We start from the raw sequence: 26,484 nt of genomic DNA on the forward strand, positions 1-26,484 counted from the left end.
TAGAGGCCTAATATAAATGTTTTATTTAAAGTAAAAAGTGTGCACAAATAAAGGAAATGATTACACAACAACATTCAAGACCATATTCCATATGAAACAGGTAAATAGTAGTGACAATATTAACTAGCAGAGCACCCATAGGAATCCAACTTGCATACAAAAAGGAGGTTACTCCACATAAATACATCATGCTTCTGATGCAGACACGTTCTCCAAAACACAAAGCTACTGCACTGGACTGTTTACACCCAATGTCCCTTCTGAATATTTATGACAGTTGCTATATGCTTAACAATGAAAAATAACAGTTAATATCATGGCACTTTGGAGAGAATTAAAAGTTTAAAAATGGATTTACAGTAATTTTAAGATATTTGTTGCTTTGCAACATTCTCAACAGTCAGATATGCAAATAGAAAAAGTATCTTTTCTGTGACATCTTTTACCTATAAAAAAATTAAATTTACTCTTCTGTGATGAATGGCAGAAATGTCCTTCCTTACATAAAGCCATTTTTCTTAATACCCCATCAGAAATTAAGCCACTGTAGAGAGAAAAGGCTTTTCTTGTTTAAATAACTTCTGAATTTAGTATCAGTTATGCCCTGATGTCTAAACCAGCCATGTGGGTGCAGGAGTCAGAGGCTAAACAATCACCATTTTAAAACTGCATGTAAGCAGTTCACTTGACATAAACGTGCTGAAAGTATTAGCTGCTCTTTAAAGTAGGTTTACTCTGATAATTTACATTTGAAAAGACACAACTTGAATTTAAGGGAACCTGATTTTTAACAGTGTGGAGGTTCAACACTGCCCTGAAACTGAAGCCCCTCAAATCACTTCCCAGTTTTGAAAACTCAGCCCAATACTAAAGAGTTTCCTATTCATGCTGCAAAGAAAAATATGAACTAAATGTCATACCATGACACCAGCGTGTATTTGTGCAATCCCTCTCCTTGCAACTCACATGGAAGTGAACAAACATACGCAGGAAGATTTGTGCTACGGATTTACAGTGCTGCAATACAAGGATTTTCAAGGAGAGACACTGGCCAAGCAGAAAGTCTTAGTAAAAGCTCCAGGTAAGGTTTGCTAACTTGTGCTTGCAGATACTCAGACCCGCTTTCAGAGACACTTAGCTTGTCTTACAGCTCTTACATAACGCAGAGTCCTTTCTTCAATGTCTCTTAATCCCTTTTCCTCAAAGTAATAAAAAAGGAGTACATTTGGCATTTCTTCAGCCCAAAATACTCGTAACTATTCCTTAAAACATTAAAAATAAGAATTATCTGTGCTGTATATTACACTGCTTACTAACATGAAATGTAAGAAACATACCGCCTAAGTCCTAGTTTGAACCATTCTTTCAATTGCTTTCCTTGAGCCTGCTACCAACATTTCAGGTTTGATTGTGATTACAGATCATCATCTCTAAGGGACGAAGTTAAGGGAGTCATTGTGGACAGCACCTATTTTTTTTATAGATGTGCTTTTTCCACTGGCAAAGTGGAACACATTCCCAACAACGTGGCAGTAAGATAGAAGGAACCAATGCCCTGATCCAGGCTGCAGCTGTACCGTGTGCAGTTAAGACAGAAAGTGTAAAAGCAATAAATAGCATGATCTGTCAGTATTAGCTGCCCATTACTGCTAAATTATGCTGTATAGATTTTAACTTCTCAAAGTGTTAACTGAATTCTTTATTTAAACTGACACTTGATACCGTGTCCAACTCTTGCTGACAGGGCCACGCTAGAAAGGCACTCTCTGCATCAGCATATAATTCCTAGTGTGAATTTTGGAGCTCTACCAATTCTAATATGGAGTTAATCATCTCCTTCAGGATAGGAGCAATACACCCTGTGAAAGCAGCCACTCTTGACTGTTCAGTGTAAATATCTGCTCTCCTTGCTGTCATTTCAATCTGAAGAGCACTAACATAGCTCTAAGTTTAGAACAGGGAAAACAGATGTTTAGACTGAAGAGATTCAGGACTACAGAAGTGATAAGTTCTTCTCAACTTGCTGAAAAACCTGAAATCTTTGAATGATAATTTATTACATCACCTGATGCAATTTGTGTTTATTAAGCACTAAAAACCTTTCCTAAAACCTCAGAATGCTGTACTGGCAAACTATACAGCCAGACACCTTTGTTCAGTCACAGGAGACCCACAGACCAGCTTCTGTGTTAAAATTCAGGTTTGGCAAAACTGCTAGAAAGTTTAACATTTTAAATCTGGCAGCTGAAGGTTCAGTGTAACAACTGTCCTGGACAACATTAATACAAAAAGAAAAATAGTGAGTAAATCACTGGTGGCAAGGGCAGGATGTTCAGTTACTCATTCTATGCAAGTGCATCCAAATGGAGAGATGTTTATCCATGCAGAAACAAACAGAGTAACAATTGGCACAGTCCAGAAATGGAGAATTCAGACACATTCCTCAGCTGACATCAAAAGAGGATTTATGTATTCAAAGCCTTCAAATTCAGACTGGTCAATCTTCTTCACAATATCACTATTAAGATTAAAAAAAAGTCATTAGTTCAGAAAAATTTAAGAGATAACAATATTCACTGATAGTTTGACTTAAAATTTAAACCTGCACAGCAAATTGGAATTGAGAACATTTGCTTTTCTCTTTTGTCCTTCTCTACCTTTACAGTTACCACTGGTTTTTGTCTAGCCCCTATAATGGTATCAAAACACAAAACCTCTCAGGAGCAGTGACTGGGCTGCACATTCTCCCACAAAGCAATCCGCAAGGTTTGCGGTTTTAAAACTTTCCCTAAACGGTCAGTTTTGTAAAATCCTGAAAACATTAGGATGTGACAGACACTGCACTGCATCAGCAACTTTTCTACACTTTATTTGTACATTCCACATTTAGGAGGGGATGAAGAAGGAAGTTGGATCTCAGACCTGATTAAGGTGCACAGGTCACCTTTAATACTCGCTGTGGTAATGTCCTACCCTAGAAAAATTCCTAAAATGTGAGCAGCAGTGGCTCAGTCAAACTAGAAAGGCCCTTCCCTCCTCATCCCAAACCAGGGCCCCTCTGGAGCAAGGGACCACAAATCCCAAATCAAGCACATTATCAAGCATTTTGTCAAGGCTTTTCAACAAGGATAATCTCATCTGACTACTAACTATTTAAAATACCTGAACAAGCCAAACAAAGCATCTTCTCTGGTTCAGGTAAATTCAATTTAAACCAAACATTCTAGAAATATCACTGTTTAAAGTAAAGCAAAAAGAAAACTAAGATCCTTTATAGCAACTTTCCCACTGTTACTTTATTTTTACATCCTGCCAGACTACAAGACTTAATCCCATCATACTTCAACTACAGGAGGACACATAACAGAATTTTCTTTGAACTAACACAAGAAAATGCTATTTACTGCTTTGCACATACTCTTATGGACTACAGCTACAGCTAGTAAATGAAGTTGTTTAACTCCTTCACAGATTTATCAGAATTTCTGAGATTCTACATTACTTACTCATCATCTGGAGTGAGCTGCACAGGTTCATTGGTGAACTGGGAATCAAAGTTATCCAGACCAAACTCTCCAGAGATATTTGGTTTAAATGGAGGCACCACTTGCTTTTGCTCCATCTAAAAGAATAAATGCATTTAGTGACACTGAGAATGAGTTACAACCTACTGAATTATTTTTAACCAAGGGTGGGAGTTACTATTATTTTATTTTCTACAATCATTCTATTAATCTCCTGTGTAAAAGGGTTAAAAGATTCTGTATCGCAATTATGGTATAACATAAAAGAAGATCTTAAGGCTTTTGAGCTTAAAGCCATCTCCTATGCTCAACACAAGTTTTCAAGTCATCACTGTAGGAAAGGAATCAGCCAAGCCAGTGAGCACTCACATACCAGATCCCAGTCAACATTGCGGAAGAAGGGATGTCCCTGGATATCTGCAAATCCTGTTTGAGGATGGCAGCCCAAACGCTCCTTTGGATCCTGTGCAAGGAAGAAAATACTTCTAAATGGATGCCACAGCCTATTCATGGTGTCATTAAAGTGAATAACATGCAAAATGAAACACCAGAGTTACAAGGGACACTGAAGAACTAAGCTCACATTATTTATTTTGGAAACTGTTCCAATTTACTGGCTGAAATAGGCATGAATATATGGAAGCCCTTCACTGAATTTTGTGTGAATGCCTCTGCCACCTTTCTTCATTTGTATTCAGACCTGTTTAAACACACCATATGTTTCAGAGCAGGTGTGGTTAGATTACTAATTAATCTGATTTTTTCCCCACACACCTTCCCCTGCTCCTCCCTGAGCAGACTATGCCAGGCAATCACACTTGGGCAGTAACTGCAGTTACTGGAAAATACTGTGGAAAGAAGGTTATTTTAACAAGGCAGTTCCCTCTCCATGTACACACATGCATACACTACCAGGGAGCTGTAACAGTGTGCAGTGAACAGTGTCACTTTCTTAGAGTAATTTAACCAAGTCTGGTTTCTCCTGTACCTCTCTCTTTCTTCCCACTGATGCAACACTCACTAAAGGCCAGAACATGCCTGGGCTCATCCACTACCACAGGTGCCCCTTCTGACTTTCAGGCCAGAGAGCTCCCAGCAAGCAGTGAGCACATCCTGCCTCTGCACTCCCCTCCATGGAGTCATCAGGAGTTGTCAAAGTGATTTGTTAAGCTGCTTCTCTAAGAACCAAAATAAATCTGGTAAGTTTGTTCAGTTCCCTGGGTTAAAGAAATCACTTGGAGCATTTCTATGCCTTTCACATTGAAATTTAATTACAATCCCAGCCTGAGGACCTGGAGCTTCAGGTTTTATAAGACAGGTATTCAGCCCCACTGAAATTCTGCTTTAGGCTCACACCTTTACTATCCTGTTTCTGTATACAGCAAAGTACATCAGCTACACATCAATTAGTCAACACGTTTTCAAAAAAACAGCTGCTCCTGAGAAGTCAGTGATAACCTCTGTAGCTCTTACCTTGTTAAGGAAACTCTTTAGAACACCTGCTGCCTTAACAGAGAGGGATCGGGGAATGCGGATCTGTTTTTCCAAAATTACTGCAAGAAAACAAAGTTCCTATCAGCCTTTGCATCTTTAAAGTCAAATTAAAGGTAAGTAGAAGCAAAGCACTGAAGTGAAGGAACACCCGTGGTCCTTACCTTGGAAGAGATAATCTTCTGTGTTCTGATCAGGGTTGTCAGAACTCCCCACAATGTCGAACGGCGACCGGCCCGCCATCATTTCAAACATGAGCACACCAAGAGCCCACCAGTCTACGCTGAAGCCTGGAATTCAAGAGAGAAAACACCATTGGAGACATTTCACAACAAAAATACCAACACTTTTGAGGGTAAAAACAGACAGAGAAGAATGAGTTAATTAGTAAGTGTAAGTAATGACAGTCTTTCCAATTAGCTGAATAAAGAACAGGTAACAGTTGTACCAGACACTACTTGGATCACTATGTGCATAACAGGAGGGGATGCTGCACAGAGACAAGGAAATGGAGAGTTTAAAGGTTGGTTTTAAGAGCCTAACAAAGGTTTAGATAATATTTAAGCCATTACTAACCAACAGTGCATTGTCCAGGGAGGGAGATAAGGACAAGGAGGAAGTATGTGATTTCTAACAGCGGCAAGTCAGCCATTCATGGAGCAAAGCACATCTACTGTGCTATTCACTGCTAAGGGGAAAGACCAGTAGCCAGGCTGGGACTGATCCAGTAGCCAGGCTGGGACTGATCCAGTCTGTCTGGCCTGGAATGTTTGTGATAAGGAAGGAAGATCTGAAGCCAGTCTGAAAAGACATTTGACTGAAGTAAGATGGCAGATTATAAAACATGTGTAAAGGGACATCTACTATTGAGGCCCTTTGCAATGGATCTATCTATCTATCTATCTATCTATCTATCTATCTATCTATCTATCTATCTATCTAATCAATCTAATCTAATCTATCACTGCTGCCAAAATGTAAAGCTCCAAAACCACAATTCCAGCCTGCAAGTATATTATCAGTGGTATCTAAAATAGTTAAAAACAGTAATAAATTTGAAGGACTCGCACTATTCAAGACTGGTAAAAAGAATTTGAAGTGTGGAAGGCAGAGCCTCTCATTTGCTTTATGGGGTATTTTCTGCTCTTCTTTTGAAGGCTTTATTTACTTTTAATTCAGCATCTTGCCTGAAAGACTGACCATGTATCTAATGGAGGTTTATACTTTCTACTGCAAACCAACTCAGGTAAGAAGTAAGAGACAAGGTGAAAGTTATAAAGTGGCACCAAAAAATTCCATTTACCATAATCCTCTCCCCGGAGAATTTCAGGTGCAATATAGTTTGGAGTCCCACAGAACGTGCTGGTTGTGTCACCAGGCCTCAGACCCTCCTTTAAGAAAAGATGGGAAGAAAATACTTAACAGTTAACCAAAGATCCCACACTCCCTCTCTGCTAAGAACTTAATTTTGAGTTTTATATTTAAGTGTCCTGAATAACCAACATAATGGCAATTCCATGGCAAAGTCGAACTTGTGCTCCAGATCGTTGTAGTGACAGAAATTTTCCCAGAGGAAGTGGTCAAGAGTCCCAGGACCCAAATAGAAGGAAGTGTGACTGATACATTTCAGCCTTTTGCTCCTTTTGGATTGAGCTGCCCTGCCTATTCAGCCAAGGCAGACAAGCTGATCCAGCAGCTTTATAAAAACATGAATAGTACATATATAGGTAGCCTTGCACTTGGGCACTTGTCCTTTCTCCATATGTAGAAGTGAAATGAGCACACAGCCTGTGTGCACTGTGTCCAAATATATACCCTGACATGTCACATTTTTATGTCTCTGCATCTTCTATTTCTTAATTTTTGATTTTCCTGGTTAGCAAGAAAGTAAAGCTTACCTTGCACATGCCATAATCTGTAAGTTTAATATGCCCTTCAGAATCCAGTAGCACATTATCCAGTTTTAAATCCCTGTAGATTATCCCTCGTTCATGTAAATAGTTCAAAGCTAGACTGATTTCAGCAGAATAAAACCTAATGTAGAAAGAGATATTGATTACTCAGGTAATCAAAACCCAACCCACAAATAAGACAGTGTTGGTATGACATTTTCAAAACATAATCCTATGTGTTCTATTATTTTTCCACAGAGAAGTGGCAAGTTGTTTATAATCATAGAAATGTTTCTATCCACTTCAAAATTTGTGTTTAATTAGTATTAATGTCTACTGCAATCATCCCTTTCATCTCACCATCTGAGATTAAGCATATGCACCAAGAACTCAGCATTTGCCTGGACAGCTGGTAGTGATTGTTGGATGAGAAACACATTGATATCATTAGACATGTAAAAAAAATAGCACAAAACTGTTTTTCTAGAAAAAAATATCAGACTCCAGTCATACAGGGTAATGCAAATGCAAACAATACCTAAGGGCTTCCTACTACAGCTCTTCCTTGAAACCAAAGTATGGAGGCTTGCAGCACCAAAATGAGGATGCAGTTTCCCATTGCTTAAATCATTAACATCTGGAGAGGATTTGCTGGCTCATCCTCACAATCTCTGCACTGTTTTGATGCAAGAAATCTGGAAAGAGACACACCTGGCATGCTCCTCTGGCAGCTTCCTCTGCCTCTGCATGTGGAACATCAGGTCTCCTCCATTTACATACTCTATAACAAAGAATAACCTGGAACACACAGGATTGTTACACATGACTGTGCACATGGCTGAAAGATGTTTGAGATGTCACAGGTCTGGTATCAAACAATGACAGTTCCATTCCTCCCACCCCTCGGGTACTATAGCTGGTTTCACCACTTCCTCTCCTTCTGAATAAATTCCCAATGTTAAATATATTGTAAAAGCATACTGAGTTTCTCTAGATAATTCCTTTATTGCTAAAAGAAAGTAGATATACCTTCCAATATTCCTAATCCATTAGAGCTACTGCTTGTCACTATTATATATGTGACTATATAAACAGATTTACATCAGTTTCCATGCACAAACCAGGAAAACTAATTTTCCTTCCTGATCCCTTTAATCTTCTCCTTTGTGGTTAATACTTTCTTCTCACTTCCCTCCAGTAGCCTGTCACCTTTCCAAAACAGCAAGGATACTGTTTAAATATACAATTAATTGTATTTTATATGTATTTAAAGTTATTACTGTATAGAGTAGGAAAATAATAATTTACATCTCTATTGTGTTTTCCTTTTAGAAATTCAGATTCTATTTTCTGAGTCTTGCTCAGAGAACCATCTTCAGAGAATCCAGGCAAGTTTGAGACCAATTTTCTCATTGTTTAAACTTCTGATTTTCCTCTCTCTTTTCCCCTCCCATTTTAGGTTCTCTTCTGTCTCATATTCTCAAGCCTTTTTTCCTGCTGGCTGCACTTCTTTTCCTGTCCAGAATTCTTCCTATCACACTACCAGTACTTTATATACTTTTGCATCTTCCCCATCTGAAAACCTCAGATGAACATGGGATTTGGCTCATAAAATGTTACAATGATTTACAAAACACTGACTTTCACTACCTACCTAACACCCTATGCTTTAAATAGACCTTTGAGTTGCCTAACAGGATGAAATTTTTTTTAGTAAGACTGTCTTGTTATTATCTGATGACCTTTACCTGCTTTCTGTCTGAAAGCAAGAGTGTAGTCCGACCAGAAAGGGATGATTTGAAGCCTGTTCAAAGACGTGTTTCTCTGTCTGCACCCAATCAATATCCTGTTTATTGAAGAAAAGTGACATTCAGAAAAGGCTTGTTGCACTTCTTAAGTCAAGTATTAATGACAATTTGCAGAAAGACATTCAAGTGCTTTGCTGTCCTTGTTTTACTTGCAAGAAATTAAATATTTTGTATTTCTGCAACGTGAGGCAATACAATACAACATGTTACTTTTTTCTGTGAATGTCCTTTACTTTTAGCCTTGTGTAACCACACTTGGAAAGGAAAACATCTATAAAAGACAAACTGGTGTAGAGAAATGTAAAGTAGCACCAATAAATGCAGAGGGAACCAAGGTAGTCTGAGAAATTAATGCTAAAGTTCTTGGACTGCAAGCCACAGTCCCTCAAATATTTTCAGAGTAGCCTAAAGAAGCCCAAGAGAAATCCACACTAAGAAGAGGTTTTTAAGCAGTTTAATGTGCAACTTCTGACAAGTTTTCACTAATCACTGTGCAAGCTACAAAAATTTTTAAGATGAATGTCTGATTTAAAGAGCAATTAAAATAACCCAGACCTGAACATATGAAAATGAAACTCCACTCGTTTTATTTCAGCCCAGCAAGCCAAAGTATAGAGTGATAGAGAATACTGCTCCAAAATAAGGAATGAATCCAGACTTATTCACTTCAGTTCTGCAGGAGCACTGCTGCAGACAGTGCTGAGAATGGAAGGAGACACTGGGAGCAGAGGTGATGAGGCCTGTGACGAAACCACAAGCACAGGAGGGTGGCTGTGAGCGAAGATCCCAAAATTTGTGACCTGCCTTGCAAACCTTCTGCAGTGCAGAACAAGTAACCACATGTTTAATTCTCCATGAGTGCTGCAGCCCCCCAGCCTGGCTCCCACCTCCTGGGGGACACTGGATCTCTATGAAGAGCTGCTCAGTTTACTGACAAACCCCTGCCCACCTCATCATCGTTGACGAGCTCTTTCTTCACCACTTTCATGGCATAAATGCGCTCGGTTTTCTTCAGTCGAACCAGCAGCACTTTGGCGTAGCTGCCTCTCCCAATGACTCTGAGCAAGTCAAAGTCCTGGAGGCCCAGGCTGGAAGAAGCTTTGCCACTTTCCCTGATGCTCATTGCCTGTGGATAAAGACACTTGGAAATGAGGAAGCAGCTTGCCAGTGTGAGCGACTGCAGGAATCAGCATTTCAAACAGAAAGCAAAATTAATATAAACAAGCAATACAATTAACACAAATCTTAAAACTGCACTGTGCTGGAAAGGAATGGGAAGGGGGGAAAAAAGGAGGCAGAGGAGACTTGGCAGATAAGAAACAAACCATTTGTAGGGATTTCGAATGCTCTTTAAATGAAAGTACATCTCAACTGGATGCTCAAAATAAAACAGTGTGAAAGCCACAAATGCATACACCTGAATGAGCAACACAAATGTGCCTTATGTGCTGATTTTCTGTTTATGACAAATTAAATTACTAAGATCTTGAAACAGGCTTTAAGATCTCTGATGACCCTCATGGGTCCCTCCCAGCTTGAGCCAGTCTGTGATTCTATGCATAGAGTTACCCTTGTTAAGGTATTTTACCTCTTTTTCTTCACCAACATGGTCCAAGCTCTCATGACTTGAGGGATTGTATGGAATCACTAGAGGTGCAAGAAGAGTTATTAAGAGTGACGCAACACAACAGCATTTTCTTTTGCCCTAAAATTTCCACACCCAAAGATACACAATTTAACTGCACCTATTGCAAGGATCCCAACCCTATGGGTTTGCATTAGGACTGATTGTCACAAGAATAAACTGTTTGGTTACCACTCCAGCAGAAACTCTGCTAATGCTGTTAAGGGTTGAGGTTTTTTGCTTCATCAGGTATTTAAAGTACTCAGCTTACTGATGGAAAAGTGTAACTGACAGCCTAAATTCTTCCTTTTTAGCCAAGTTTCTTAAACTGAGAAGATATGGAAAGCTGGAATTTTTATACTTATATCCCTTTTAGCATTAAGAAGCTGTCTCACTTTTCTTATTTTATGAAAAAATTAAGAAGGGTTTTTGAAATAATTTTACTTCAAAGTTCATCTTTCAGCAACTTAGAGTAATTTAAAGAAAGTAATTATTGATCTTACCTGATTCTACATTATCTGAATGCACTGATGATGGATCCATAGGCATTATTGGCTCCTGCAAATATGCAGAGAATTCTTGTAATACACTGTTCAAGTGTGAGATGCATAATTTTGAAAGCAATAAAAGAAATTAATGATCCCTGAGGAATACAATCTAGCTACTATTTAACTTTACTAGTCAACATAGTTACTGCTCTAATCCTTGAACAATAAAAAAAAACCCAACTGCAGTCCTTATTTTCCCTATTTTCTGAAAGGACACATTTCCAGAAGCTGTTGAAGTGACAACTTAGTACAACATAGGACAGAAGTAAATCAGATGAGAAGTGAGACAGGAACACTTAAGTACTTTAGCAGTGCATATATCAGTCAAAAGAATTCACAAAATGTAGACTTGTAGCTGTCTGCTTTACTAAAGCAGAAACAGTAATAATCTAAATTTTTCTGGGAACTTAAGAACTAAAGATGATTGAACTTCTTGCGCTTCATCTTCCTTTCCTGTAAATGGGAAATAATCCAATAATCTAACAGACATTTAGAGAATTTATTTTACCTGTACTTCACTCTGAAGATGTAAAATAGTGTGTTACATGCTATGTAACAATATTGTGAAGGATGAGATAAATGTCACTTAGATGCTTATATTTGACACAGACATGAAAACCAGATTCCTGTCTTTGTACTAATTCTGCTCAGTGAATCCCAAACTTTCTTGCAGAAGTCACATTAACCATAAAAAATGATGTTTCATCTACTGTGATCATTTGCAGGCTGCAAAAATAGCGTAAAATAAATAGCATGAAATTTTTTGGTTGGTTGGTTGTTGCTGTTTCAAGACAACCCTTCCAGATTAGTTGCACTTACTGGCTGCAGTGTGTGACGGCCACATTCAACGCTGACAAGTTTGTGACACTTCTTGTGGACCAGCAGTTTGCAGTTGATGCACTTGTAGCCCTGGCGCCCCAGGCCCCATATCCGGTCAGTGCAGATGGCACAGTGAGCTCTCTGCAACCACAAACCAAACAAGCTGATCAAAGAGCAAAACTAAACCACAGGAACCATCCAGCCACATTTTCATTAACCAAGCTCATTTGCCATGTATCTCATCTCTCTGTGCATGAGTCCTTACAGAGGAAAGGAGAGCAAAAGCTTCAACACATTAAACCACCAGGTACCGGGAATGGGAAGATCACCACTCACTGACAGTCACAAAACAACTCTAAAGATCCAGGAAAACAGGGTGGCCACAGAGGCAAGAGTGGAAAGTGATTAAACTATGGTGCCTTGACAGCCTTTGACCTGAATGAGGTCATAGAACAAAACAAAAAACAAAGCCAAAGTTAGACATGAGGATGCTCAAGATGAAGTTTAGTGGAGACAATCTCAAGCATTAAGCACACAACACACTAAGCTTAGAGAAGAAGGAAAGATCATTGAAGCTGTCAAGGGACCTGACTTATTCAAATATTTTAGATTTGTTTTCTGCTGTTGCTTTTTCTGAACACAGCAGACAACCTCCTTGGTCCTTTGCTAATTATTTTTGGCCGTTGCTTCTTGAAATAATTGCAAATGATTTGCTATTTTCAGTAGATTACTGCACCAGAAACAGGCAGTTTTAAAGGAGAAAACTCAGGTGCTTCTCCAAAGTAATGACAGAGAAGTCTGTGCATCACAAGCAAGTTCAGACCTTTTTACTTCAAGAACTGAAAATGTACTTTCAGCTCACAGCCATCCAAGGCCAGCATTCCAATCTGGGCTCTGGGAAGACTTTAAGGGAACACAGGAGCTTTGATATGAGTAATATCATGAGGTTTGAGGGTATGTAAAGGGAATTGTAACCAATTAATGTTCTCGGTCTACTTTAAGTTCCTGATAATTTAAGTTTCTTGAAAGTACAGGGTTACCCAAAGTCTACAGACAAACAACAAAAATGAGAATAAAACCACCTTACAACTTTTCAAGGCAGTGACATAGGAAAGTACGACATTCCTGTATCATGGCTTTAAGTACCCAGCAAGAGTCTCACCCTGTTAAATCGTTTGGCCTGGAAAGTGTGACCATTTGCACAATAGAGCTTTCGCCACCGGCGGGCGCCTCGGCGATAAATGGATTCTAAGAGGAAAAACACAGGATTATATCCACACAAACAGAAACACAGAACTACAACATCTGCCCATGGACCTGTCTGTGCTGAGTGATTTGCAGAGTGAAGTTTCTCTCCCGCACCTTACAGGAACACAGAGGAATATTGAAGTATCTGGTTTTTGGGGTTTTTTTAAGTTTTGGAGAAAATTCGAAGAATAGCCTAATTAACTCAAAGTTATTTCTGATTTTCAAAAATTAAAAAGAACAGCAAGTCCAGGGAAGAAAAGTTGTCCAAACAATACAAACACTTGTGTGCAAAGTATGCACCTGCCTTACCTAAACTTGAGGAGGAGCTGGGGGCGAAGGGGAAGGAGGAAGGAAGGTGAATTTTGGGAGCATATCCTGATTTATGAGATGGCTTAACAAATCCTCCAGTGTTTTAGACCCACAGCTGACATTGGGTTTTTTGATTATTTTTTTTATTTTTCTTACTTGAGGCATATCAGGAACCTAAACTGAAAACTAAGACCTATAAAACCACACTGAGCTGCAAAATTCTTTCTGATTCAGTCAGCAACCTCATTTTTTCAGACAAGCAGCATTACCCATTCTGCCCAAGTAAACTGCACATTTACATTTTTCCAGGACTTGGATACCAAGCTGACAGATGTGTGTGTGCATAACATACACAGAGTTTTCTATAAAACTTTAAGACTTAGGGGAAATTATCTCCTTTAATGTCCAGAACATCAACTAACATAACTCAGGGATTTTCAGAGAATCCTCCTGATAGTACCTAAACATCAATTTAAAATGAATTAACCACAGATCTGTAAATGGTGACACAAGTCATTACCACTGGTTACAAGCCTCTGTTCACATCTGTCACCAACAATCTGGCAACTCCCAAAAAGACAGGAAGAGGATAAAAAACTGTCACGATAGAAGAGGCAAAAGCAAGGAAAGCAGAGTGACATGGATAGTTAACAGGAATGTGAAATGCTTATTAACAATGATTCAGAAGTGACAAACAACAGCAAGTTTAGCAAGACTTTCTATTCCTTTTCAATATTTAATTTGTACAGATTTGCATTATTAATATTCATAAATGTGTGATGCTAAACCATAGAATATCAGAATCTGTTAAAACAGGAAATCTGAACTGGTTTTCTGTGGTTATTAAGTCAAATGCCCACTTACTGTCTTCTCCTGGACAAGGCATGCCAGGCCGCTCTGGTACACAAGGAAACACTGCAAGAAAGACATTAACTGCTGATTAATTTTTATTCCAGACAGAAAATAAGTCCTTGGGTTAAATACAACATTCCTGAAAGGCATTCAGCCATCTGGGAGGAGAGCACTGACTGCACTTCAACAAAACCGACATACATGAGAAGTATGAGCACGGTGCAGAATAAGTGAAGTTATTTCCTAAAGAAAGCAACTAGAAAAAATAACGATTCTGGTTTCTCATGTGACCAATCTTCACATCTGATCAAGATTTCCAAATGCTATAAATTATATGACAGTGTCCAACAGCTACATATGATGCTGACCACGTCTCTTTTTCCCCAGATTTTTTAGCTTCATTAACAGCACCCACTTTTTACAGTTTACTCTGCTCCAGTAATGGGCAGAGAGAGAAGGACAGCTGGGGAGAGACAGCCCTGGTGCCAGTTTAATCAGGAGCTAATCAAACACAAAAATAAATGGAGAAAGGGCAGATCAAAAAGTATAGTGAACTATTCTATAGAAAAACAGTGAAATGTATCTACAGATAGATTACATTCTTCCACATTTTGAAACTGTCTGTGAGAAGCTGAAAACCTTTCTCTTCCTTCCAAACAGGTTGATGGTGAACTGATTTTTTGCACCCTTTTCAAAGCAGGAGCGTGTTTAGCCACTTTAGTGTAACACACAACACTTCACAATGATCCCCTGCTTTTCTGCTCTGATCTGTTAAACCAAGATCAACCTTCGACTTGTAAAAATACACAAACAACAAGAAAAATATTCCGCAGAATATAACCCTGAAAAATAAAAATGTATCAATTACACATCAAACAGGGGCACAATATTATTAGGTTTAAAACTGAAGTACTTAGTTTTAGAAAAGTTAAACATTTGACTCATCTGGCATCACAAATGGAGCTTATTAACATTTTTCCTAGTGGAGATGCTGCTCTAAATCACTCATCAATAACAAAGTGGAAGATAATAATTAAATTTAATAATTAAAACAAATAAACTAAACTGCACCCCTTCTACCATTTTCTGCCAGCAAGTGCACAAAGGCACTTGGGCTGAATGGATGAACAGACAGGGTCTTTCATTAATAAACTGACAGCAGAGTATTTTTCATCCCTTAATTCAATAAAGAGCAGCTAAAATCACAGTGCAAGGTCACCAGCATCCCTCTGACACAATGCCACCACAGGCTTTAACTGTGCAAAAGGCACAGGTCAGACAAGGTAAGAATTCCACTTCCCAGGTACCAACATGAGCAGCAATACAGGAAATTTCCCCTTACCATGAATCAGAAGCTCTGAGTCCTTGTTTAGCTCATACAACCGAAAGGCCTCTTCTAACTCCAGCTGGGAAGAAACTGTGCATGGATCTCCTGCGGGAAGATAACGGAGCAACATAAGACTCATCCCAGTTTGTTCTGTACCATTCCACAGTTCCCTCACAGTTAGTTCTAAGATAATTATTGTAACAAAGCAGAACAATATTCTCAATTGTGGTGGTATTTATTTTTAACACTGTTCAGAGAATACATCTGGAAATACACTCATATCCAATGTTTTCAGGGAAAATGAAAATATGGGACATTCCCAAGAGACAAGCAGATGGTAATCACAAAACATCACTGGTTCAGTCTGATACAAGCAAAGTCTCACATTGTCACAGGGGGTGCAGGTCATTGTTCTGCACCTAAAAACCTGAGATTGCATTTTGTTTCATGGATGTTTAATTAGAGCTGAGTCAATTCTGTTTTCACAGCTGCTTCAACACTGCCAAGACTTTAACCAGAGGTGCAAAAGCAGTTAGACCTCCAGTCTCTCTTCAAACTTCAATGAAAACCTCTGACAAATAACGTAACCCAAGTACAACACCCCATTTTTCTGATTTTTAACTACTACTTTCACACTCACTGACCTATTTGAAATAAAATCCCTTAAAGAAAGGGCACCAAGGTAGGAAAAAAGTGTGGATTAGCTAGTTTTGCTTCTTCTTTTCTATAAACAATTGGAATTTTGTCAACCATTTGAGATGGTGTAGGTTAAATTACATGCCAAAGGCTTGATAATAAAGTTTCTCTGACAAGACTGTGTTTTCTTTGGTGTCTGGTTAGTAACATTATAAAAAAATTATCCCCTTAAAACAGTAAGCCGTTTTTCAGAATAGTATTACAACTGAAACACTTTTGAAACAATGTTGAATCTCAATCATCACTGTCCCAGAGAAATAAAATACTTCTAGTTATTAGTTCACCCTGGGCTGGTGGGAGGTGTCCCTGCCCATGGCAGGGGGAGGAACGAGATCAGCTTTAAGGTCCCTTCCAACCCAAACCAGTCTGTGATTCTATCCATTCTTTTCTATTGCTAAAATAATAATAAATGTAAATGCCCCATTTGCAGCCCTCTGTCTTTATGTTTCCTGCACATCACAATCCCTCAGATGAGCCTCTCAAGTCACCTGTCATCATCTGCCACCAAACCACCTCTCCCTACAACTGGACATCCCAGTGCCCACCCAGACAAACCTGCACCGTGCAGGGTACAGGGGAGGAGAAGGAACAACTGCATTTACTCAGACTCACTATGAGAATCAACAAACCAATTTTTATTCATTTGTTTCTGACACCTGTTCAAACAGCTTTATGTTTCCTTTTGGCAGAAGCAAAAGAGGGTCTAAAGAACAAGCAAACCAAGAACAGAAGTTTATAGACATCTCTTTCAACAAGTTCAAACAGCAGCAATTTTGCAGTCAGAGACAGATGGGATACACAGGAGAATATTTACTTTTGAGTTATACAGCAAGGAACAACAGACTGAAGACACACACAAGGCCAGTGTCCATCCCACGGGATGTTTCAGAAGACAGAGGGAAGATGAACTGACCATATACAGAAAAAACAGAAATTTGTCTAAAACCAAATCAAGTTCATTCTGATTTCCAATTCCATCTGAGTATTTTGGAAGTGATTTCACTCAGCTAAATTACTGGATCTGTCTTTGTGTGCCATTACCTCTGTGACACAGGAGTATTTACACATGATGCTCTCAGCTTGCAAAGGCTAAAAACACATTCAGTATATGACAAATAAAACCCTCAGTGAGCAGGTGAATCCAGTTCAGTCACACACATGAACAAGCAATTTAGGCAGAAGTGGTGATGTCTTGGATCCCTTATCTTCTCTTACACTATAAAAAGTGTGAGTAATGGTGCAACAAGAACCAACCCACAGCACACGCATTTCCTCATGCTACTAATAAAGGGTAAACTTCACTTTTAGTGAAGAGGATGTGATACAGAATTTTCCAAGAAAGCAAAGCAGGTTTCTAGAAAGAATATCAATTGCAAACACTTCAGAGTGGTGGAGAGAGGAGGCAAGGGGCTTGGCAAGAAGCCAAGACTACATGCAAGAGTTACTCACAATAAAGACAGGATTTTTTTAAATACACTCCCCATCACCAGATGAACATTTTCTCCACTGACATTAAACTGTAAGTCAATGATTAAAGAAACATGGATTGCTGGTGAAAATTAATTCCTATGTGAACACATGAAAATCATAGAATCATAGAATGGATTGGGTTGGAAAAGACCTCTGAGATCATCCAGTCCAACCCTTGGTCCAACTCCAGTCCCTTTACCAGATCATGGCACTCAGTGCCACGGTCAAGCTCAGCTGAAAAACCTCCAGGGATGGGGAATCCACCCCCTCTCTGGGCAGCCCATTCCAATCCCTGAGCACTCTCTCTGCAAAGAATTTTTTCCTGATCTCCAACTTAAATTTCCCCTGGCAGAGCTTGAGCCCATCGTGCCCCCTTGTCCTATTGCTGAGTGCCTGGGAGAAGAGACCAACCCCCACCTGGCTATAAATCAATTCAAACTGCAGCATTCCTTTTTTTCAATCCTATCTCTAATTAAAGTGCAGAAATTGAGACAGAATAAACTGTGGCTTCAAGTAAATTATTGAATAAGCACAAAATTTTTATTAAATAAACATATATACTTCTTACTATGGCAGACACTGCAGACTCTTCCTCTGCAGTTGAGGAGTCCATGATCTTCCTCATGATAAAACAACAGGGCCAGCTCAGTGTGAAGTGAATGCTCAACTCCAGCAGCTCTGCTGCACAGTTCAGTCATAAACACTGTTCACATTCTACTGTCCTGCATCTGCCTGGAGTAAATGCCTTTGGCATGATGAGGGGAAATAAATCCCCAGCCCGGTTCAGACCCCCAAGACCACACGATCGTCACCACACCTGCCCACAGGACACTTCCAAAAATCAGCTCTGGTCCATGCTTAGCTTTAAGCTCTGAATAAACTGGCAGTTGTTCAATTTTGAAAGGGAGGAAACAGTTCTATAAGCACCTTTTATGCTGCAAACACCAACCACAGCCAACAAATCCCTGCACACTGCGGCCCTTTATGTGCTGCATCAGCTACAATAACTCCACAGCCATCCCATAACTCAGAGCTCTCGTTGCTGTGGCTCAAAATCCATGTGCAGAACAAACTAATTGCACAGAGAAAACAGGAACTACAAATAACCTTTCAAAAAAAATATTACTGTGCACACACAGCTCAATGACACCTGCCAAGGAACGGGGAGAACGGATTGGACTTTTTCCTTCCAAGGTAAACTTTAAGGTGGATACTGTAAGTGCTGGCCATGACAGGTTCTCAGCCAAAGCTGTTACTGCACTTTGAAGAAAAGCAATACATACATCACATTCGGACAAGTAATCTCTCTCTTAATATTTGGGAAAAGTTTTATTAGTAGCTCACAGAATCACAGACTGAGTTGGAAGGACCCACAAGGACCATCGAGTCCAACTCTCAAGTCAATGGCCCACAGAGGGGATTGAACCACCCATGACCTTGGCATTATCACACCCAAGTTTTAACCAACTGAGCCAATCTCAGGGTCTGTGTGTTAACAGACTTTAGGTTTGCTAATTAACAGCTGATAATAACACTCAAGATACAATGGTTTTGGTTACACATACAACTCAGCCATATATTAAACTGTATCAATATTTTAGATAAATACTGCAATGTGTGTAATTTAATGTTAGTTGAACTCTTTTTCAAAAATGTAATATGTTCCAAGGGAATCATGATCTTCTTCAGCCATACAAGGGAATGTTTTCTGTTCCCTTCATAAAAAATCCTAACACTGAATTAACATTTTGATCATCACTGAGATTTTGGTTTAGAGAGAGCTACACACCAAGCAGTGTGAAACACCTTTTCATTAAGCTACACTTACAAAGGCACTGGAGAACCCCTATTTTTGGAGTCATATTTACTATTTCTATGCTTTATAAGCTTATCTTATGAGACAGAGGGAAAGGAAAATATGAAAGGGAAAATAAAACTGGAAAGTTGAGCAAACATACTGATGAGCAGTGATGTATTTACCTTCTTCATCAATCCACTTCATGGTGAAGAGCTGCTCGTTGTCGAAGGAGCACATGTCTCGAACTTCACTGCACAGTCCCTCGAATGAGATGGAAGGTTCAAAGTAAGTTATCATGATGTCCCTGAGCGAGAGAAAAACAGATTTGAGGAATTATACTGCAAAATGCAGCACTTGACCATCATCTCTAACACCTTCCATACATCCCTAATATAAACCCCACACCTCACGCAGCCCCCATCCAAAATGTTAAAGTAAAATAGAGCACATAAGCTCCCTTCTTATAGCAAAGTCAGGCTCCAAGTGATTTTTATTACTTGACATTTAATCCTCCAAGTATCTGCTTCATAAAAACTAAGATTTAATGCTTAAGTAACTATGAAGTGAGTTGGAGCAGACAGTAACCACACAGAGAAATCAGATGTATTACATCAGTGGAAACTCAAGAATGAAATGCTGCACATGTTTAATATTAATAACAAATTTCTTGTTTTACTTGCTCTTTAACAGTTATTTTGTTATTAGATATAGAAATGTAAAAACACATCTTCTCCAACTAAATTTTGATTGTGTAGATGTTATGAAAAATTAATGACAAATATTAAACAGGTTTTCTATGAGGTTTAGGGGCATGTTTGAAATATTGCAAGGGCCTTTAAAAAGAGAGTGGTGCTTCACACAATGAAGGGAAGGCTGACAGAGAGCCATATACTTATAATTAAAATGTATTACTTTACTGTTATGCAGAATGGGTATTTCTGTGGTAATTGAGATTAAAAGTGAGTTAACCTGGTTTTAATATGTTAGCATAAAATGCTGACCCTTTGTGTTGGTACTGGCTGGGCCTTAAAGGGCAACAGGTGACTCAGAGTTCAGCCCTTAAACAAAGGAGCTGGGAGATAAAGTTCAGAGAGTGGAAGGCTGTTCACAACACACTCCTCAAACATCTCATTTGAGCCCGAAGTTTGAGCTACAAGACTCATCTTCCCATAAAACCTCAGCCAGCTGGATTTGCCTCAGTGGGTGCCAGCGGCCAGGACTGTTTGGTGGGGGGAAAAAAAAAAATCAAAGCAACAAAGTTTTTATCTGGTCAAAATTCACATCAAGGCTCCTACCAGACTGAAGTGTACATATGCAGCAAGTTAAATGTTTTCAAACCACCCTGTGCATGGGCAGAGTGGGATCAAGGCAGTGACTCAACACAACATTTCACGGTCACGGAACCGGAACGGCGCTCCGGAATCGCAGAGAGCACACGACAAACAAACTGCTGCCTGAGGCTCCTCCAAGTTCAGCAGCAGGAATTAAACCAAGCAGCAATTCCTAAGCACTCCAGAGGAGCAGCAAACCTGTTTCTGGATTTATGAACATGATCAGCAGGTTTAGGAAGGGGAGAGAGCCCAGTAAATAGGATAGAGGTGTTTAAGACAGACACGACACCTCTTCAATAATCCGAATAAAGCAGTCAAAAGGTTGATACATGATTGGCTGAGGAATTGCCCCTCAATTTCCACATGAGACAAGATGCAAACCAAAACAACATGTGGACTCCAAAATTCAGACATCATACAGGCATTTGGGGCAAATGGGGCTTTATGTGAACGTCCCAACTGTGCCCATCCTGCACAGCAAACTCTTCCTGAGACACAAAGGTCTCCCTTTACATCCTCTCTAAAAACAGCACAAACTGGGAACCCAATTCCGACGTTTGTGTCTCTGACCAGGGTGGATTTGACAGCATGTTACTGTCACAGACACTGGGGCATTCACCGAAGAGCAGACCTGTGTTAGGAGGCAAAGCCTTAACCTGTATTTCCTGTTTTTCCAGGAAGGAAATAAGGCACTGCTTACTTAGCAGCTCCACTGATTTGATGCTGAAGTTTACCATTCCCCTGTTTATTCACATTTCCTTCAAATAAAGGCTAGTTTAATTCTTTTAGAATTTATGTAAGTTCTCTAAATTAGTATCTTAATAACTCCAACAAGTCCTGTATCAGACAGCTGTTAAATGGTTTGGAAGATCTATTCTTTGGGAAGAATAGTCTGGAAGATTGGTGGGGGTTGGTCTCTTCTCCCAGGCACTCAGCAATAGGACAAGGGGGCACGATGGGCTCAAGCTCTGACAGGGGAAATTGAAGGCAGAGATCAGAAAAAATTCTTTCCAGAGAGAGTGCTCAGGCATTGGAATGGGCTGCCCAGAGAGGGGGTGGATTCCCCATCCTTGGAGGTTTTTAAACTGAGATTGGCCATGGCACTGAGTGCCACGAGCTGGTAAAGGGACTGGAGTTGGACCAAGGGTTGGACTTGATGATCTCGGAGGTCTTTTCCAACCCAATCCATTCTATGATTCTGTGATTCTACCTCCTCTGCTGTAACAAACCCTGATCAGTGTTTCAGCTCATAGCACTATTAAAAGAAAAACATGATGTCAAGTATAAAAAATGTTCCACAAGCAACATCAACATAACAGCCTAATGTATCCTATATTATGTATGTGGAAATACAGAGATACATTATACATATTACCCACATTTCCATATATTCATCACACACCTGGGTCAGTCATTAAGGCTTTTGATAATGTCTAATTACAACTCACTGAAATTAAGGCACACAGGACTCCTGGGGAATTCTTCCGTGTCAGGGTCATTCCTGAGCCACAAGGGGCAGGCACTGACACTCACAACCATTTAAAGCGTTTCTTTCCCCTGTGGAAATCTGAGGTATCAAAGCAACTCCCACAAGCTGATTTTCAGGAAAAAATGTATTTTTGTGAAGTTAAATCAGTGTTGAAACAGCAAGAAGGGGTGAAAATGTATTCACAGGCTTAGACCAAAGGTTTCTTATGCTGAACACTTTCCTATGAGGAACCTGATGATAAACAGACAACAGAAGATTGCTGAAGAATTGGTCAGAAAGCGTTCAAGACAAAGAATAATACAAAGAAATTATGCAAGAACTCAAGAATCCTTAAGAAATTAATTTCCTGGCAATCTTTATGGAGGTACATTTTGATTTTACAATTAAAATCGAATTTTTTCACCCCACTTTTCCTACTCATATAACTGTATTAAAATTAAGAAAAGAAGCAAGTCTAACATGTACCATGGGAGGACTGTCGGGTGTTTTTCACTTGAACCAAATCAAGCTGAAGGCAGGCAGAGCACTGGGAACTGCCTTTTTATTAAAAATCTAACCTACATTACAGGCTACACAGCTAAAACCAGCATAAAATCTGTCAGGCACCAAAAGAATACAAGCTAGAATTGCTAATCATGACAGGATAATGGTTCTTCTACTTGTTTGGTTTTGCTTCTATTTTTACAACCAACAACACGAATTCCACAGGATTCCTTGAGCACAAGGAGTGTGTTATTCCTACCTGTTCTCTGCTGCTACAACATGTATTAATGACACAACAGCTTGTACCGACCTGACAAAAAGCACCTACAACAAATGAGATAAGACAAAAGGCAAACTTTGAATACCATCAGAGAGCTGAAATGGGTGTAATTACAGATGCTGATCAGTGCCATGAACTTGGAGCTGCTGTGCTTTTGTTACTGCACCAACAAAAAAGCACGTAAACATTTGGGTAAAAATTCCTAAACACTCCCTGGGGACCCTCTACTACATCGATTATAGTAACTCTTTTAAAGATGTAACACTCACAAGCGTTTTAAACAACCTGCCCTGTAAGAAAGATAAGCACAGTTCAACCGAGAAGGAAATACTCGGATAAACTCAACCTAGTGCCCTAATTCCCAAGTCTCCGGGAATTTCCCACTCCCTTATTCTCATCTCTGTTCATTTTTAGGAAAATTTTCCTTCCTGTTTTAACCTCTTTCATGAATTTAAGATAAAGAATTACCACTGCTCAGTTCAATGAAACAAAGACTCTTCAAAGGGTCCTGTGGGAAGTCTTTGTCTTGGCTGAGAAAAGCAATTGGGCTCCTGGCCAGGCCCACGTTTTTGGGATTCAGGATCAGCTCTTTGCTCCAGGCAAGTATCCCAACTATCCCAAATGTTTCAAGAACAAATCTGTGCTTCTAAGTGGCTGGGGTTTGTTTGTTGGGGTTTTTTTTTATTTTAACCAGAAATTCTTCCTGGAAGATAAAAAGACCTTCCCAGCAAGACTTTCCCAATAACTTCTTCAACTCACTTAAATGCTTCTATTAAAACGAAATTAAGAGATATTAACATTTCCTGATTAACACTGTTTCCCATTAAACCCTCAATCCAGCTCTAATCTTGAGACAGTTCATTTAAAGAAAGGAAAAAAAGTTGCTTTTGATATCAGCATTCAGATCCTCAGCCTCCAAGTCATTTCAGGGTAAGTGCAGGGAAAGTGTTTGGCTTTGATAGGACAAGTCTGAGAAGGGGCTTGAGACTTTCTGCTGCAAGAAAGTGGAGAGAATGATTTGCTTTTATCTCAAAATAAATCATGACTAAGGCTTTCAGCTTGTTAGTCTGCTGGTATTCACAATGGTTAACCAACACCCTCTGTGACTCAGTGCCATTATTAAACTGATAACTGCATTAACAGAGAAAAAGTCAATGGATGAGACTCAAAAGAAACATTCCAGTGTCTGTGAAATCATTGCCAGTGTCATGAGCCAGCATTCCTGTCCAGTGCAGCACATTTTTACCTCACTCCCACAGCCTTGAGCTGCTTTCTCCCTTCTTGCTCCTCAGCCTCCCTGTGCTAAGCAAGAATCCGTGTGATTGTATGTGGAAATGATCAAGATTAAAACTGACCCAGCAGAAGAAAAATAAATCGTTTTAACCCAGAATAATTCCCATTTTAGTTCGTAGCCTGACCAAATGAACATTTCTTCCAGCTGATAGCCAGGGGCACCTCCACCTCCTTAGGAAAAGGTGGATTAAAGGGACTGTCAAACAAAGAGGAGAGAATTTCACATACTATTACTCTGACAGAGTCTCACACATCCTTTAAGGCCACAGACTGTGCCAGTCTCCAGAGTAACTTCTGCAGGCTTTTATCAAGAAAAACCCCAAACCAGACACAAATCAGACACCAAACACAGCAGTAAATGCCAAATGCTCAGAGTGGTTTCTACACCCCTCCTTACAATTATAAGGTTAGAGATAGCAGAAAGTAAATACTGGAAAAGTAATGCACCTCTCCTTGTGCTGAACACAGATAACTGCAAGGAAGCTGTGCAGAGTGTCATGTGTTCACTCTTAATCCAAAAATGCAACCTACATTTTTTTCTGCTTAGATCACCTCCACTCAGACTTTAAGGCCTAATGAACCATTGGCAATCCTTGCACTCAAACCTTTTAAGTCCTGTAACTGTTACTATTTAATAGGGGGCTGTGAACCCAAGGCAGAACACTTCTTCTGTCTTCTGTGTTATTGCTGGAGAGACACTGAATTAGGCCAACAAAATTCAGATTTCCATAGTGCAGACCTTCAGTATTTTGCTTGTTTTGTTTAACAGCAGAAGCACAAATAAGATGAATCTTAGTTACCACTCAGGCTCCCTCAGAAGTCACTCAGTCCCGGGTGAAAAGCCTAAAAACCCATAAAACAGATTTCCATCCAAACATCCTCTTCTCTTAGACCTGAACATCACTTGATACAGAGAGACCAATCCCAAAGCTGGACCCTGAACACATCAAGCCTGAATTCTGGCATGTGTTATGAAGGAATATGTAGTTGTTGCTGACAGCAGGGCCTGGGGGTGAAGGGACGCAGGGTGAGCAGGGCAGAGAGGCTGCTCAGGCACATGTTCCCTGGGAAGGCCATCCCAGGCGGAGGGAGGCTCCGGCTCCCCCCAGGCCCCCAGACCGAGGGGCGGCTCCTCCGCACACGAGCCCCGCGCTTGAAATCCGTTTAAACATGGCTGGGGGCTTTTCCTTCGTTCTTTCCGTCCTCCCCTGTAAGGCAGGGAATACCCGGGGCTGCAGCCGGGGGTGTGCATGGCATCCCATGCCGGGCACCCCGAACCCCTGCGGGGCCGCTCCGGGTCCTGCTCCCCGCCCCGGGCACTCGCTCACTCACCCCTTGTAGTAGGCTTTCACCCGGACCTGGTGGGCGCCGTCCCCGCCGAGGCCGCTGCCGAGGCCGCCCGGAGCCGACATGGTGCTGGCGGCGGTGCCGTCGCGCTGTGTGGGCATCGCCCCGGGCCGGGCCGGGCCGGGCCGGGGATCCCGAGGCGGCGACAGCGGGGCCGGGGCCGGGGCGGCTGCGCGACCCCCGCGCCTGCAGCGCCCCGCCCGCGCCGGGCGGAACCACCCGCGGGAAAGGGGGGGGAGCGGGAACAGGAGCAGCGGCGCGGGGCGGTCGGGGCGCTGCGGGAAGGTGCGGGAGGGCAGCGCGGGGTGCTCCCGGAGGGACGGAGGAGCCGCTCTGTGAGCGGCCGGGCGGCAGCACCGCCGCACCGGGATGCCCGTGATAGGCCGGGTGTTCCCCCCCCCCCCCCCCGCGGGCTCCGTGGGCTCTCCCCAGCGGGACTCCACACCTGCGGAGCGGGACGCGCCACGCCGGAGCGGGGGTGGGAGGGCGGCGGCGCGGAGAGAACCGGGGAACGGGGAACTCGGGGCCCCGTGTGGAGCCGTCGCAGCGGCCGCTTTCGGACGGGCAGGGCCGAACCCGCCGGACGGTCTCTCTGCTCCTCCCGCCGCGCACGAAGCAGGTGCGGCACCGCCGTCCACACACAACTCCCCGGCACTTGGTACGGCCCAGCGCGGGGCATGGCGGGAGCGCAGCGGGACGGGACGGGACGGGACGGGACGGTGCGTGTTGGGTGTTCAGCGCCGGGACAGGGAGCGAAACTCCTCGATCTACCCAGGTACAAACGGGGCACATCCCCACAGCGTGGGCAGCGGGCAACGGAGGGGATTCCCCCTCTGCTGTGGGGAGACCCCACCA

General features: G+C 41.1%; 1 protein-coding gene across 2 annotated transcripts; it reads right to left on the minus strand.

Annotated features, from left to right (window-relative positions):
• On the minus strand, nucleotides 1-25,831 carry PRKCI (protein kinase C iota). Of its 2 annotated transcripts, XM_071566253.1 has the most exons (18): nucleotides 25,615-25,831; nucleotides 19,589-19,710; nucleotides 15,458-15,547; nucleotides 14,128-14,178; nucleotides 12,869-12,954; nucleotides 11,707-11,847; nucleotides 10,843-10,897; nucleotides 10,304-10,362; nucleotides 9,665-9,841; nucleotides 8,656-8,753; nucleotides 7,619-7,705; nucleotides 6,914-7,049; nucleotides 6,319-6,406; nucleotides 5,180-5,305; nucleotides 4,998-5,077; nucleotides 3,898-3,987; nucleotides 3,507-3,622; nucleotides 1-2,518 (listed from the first exon to the last, which is right to left on the minus strand). In XM_071566253.1, exons 1-18 carry the CDS (start codon nucleotides 25,728-25,730, stop codon nucleotides 2,431-2,433), a joined length of 1,806 nt encoding a protein of 601 aa, XP_071422354.1. In that variant the 5' UTR covers nucleotides 25,731-25,831; the 3' UTR covers nucleotides 1-2,430. The 2 variants fall into 2 exon arrangements, with proteins under 2 accessions (XP_071422354.1, XP_071422355.1); XM_071566254.1 differs by lacking the exons at nucleotides 12,869-12,954; nucleotides 19,589-19,710; nucleotides 25,615-25,831 and having other exon boundaries at nucleotides 15,458-15,548.
• Nucleotides 25,832-26,484: the final 653 nt, after the last annotated feature.

Source organism: Pithys albifrons, chromosome 11 (assembly GCF_047495875.1).
Source record: "Pithys albifrons albifrons isolate INPA30051 chromosome 11, PitAlb_v1, whole genome shotgun sequence".
Classification (NCBI taxonomy): Eukaryota; Metazoa; Chordata; class Aves; order Passeriformes; family Thamnophilidae; genus Pithys; species Pithys albifrons.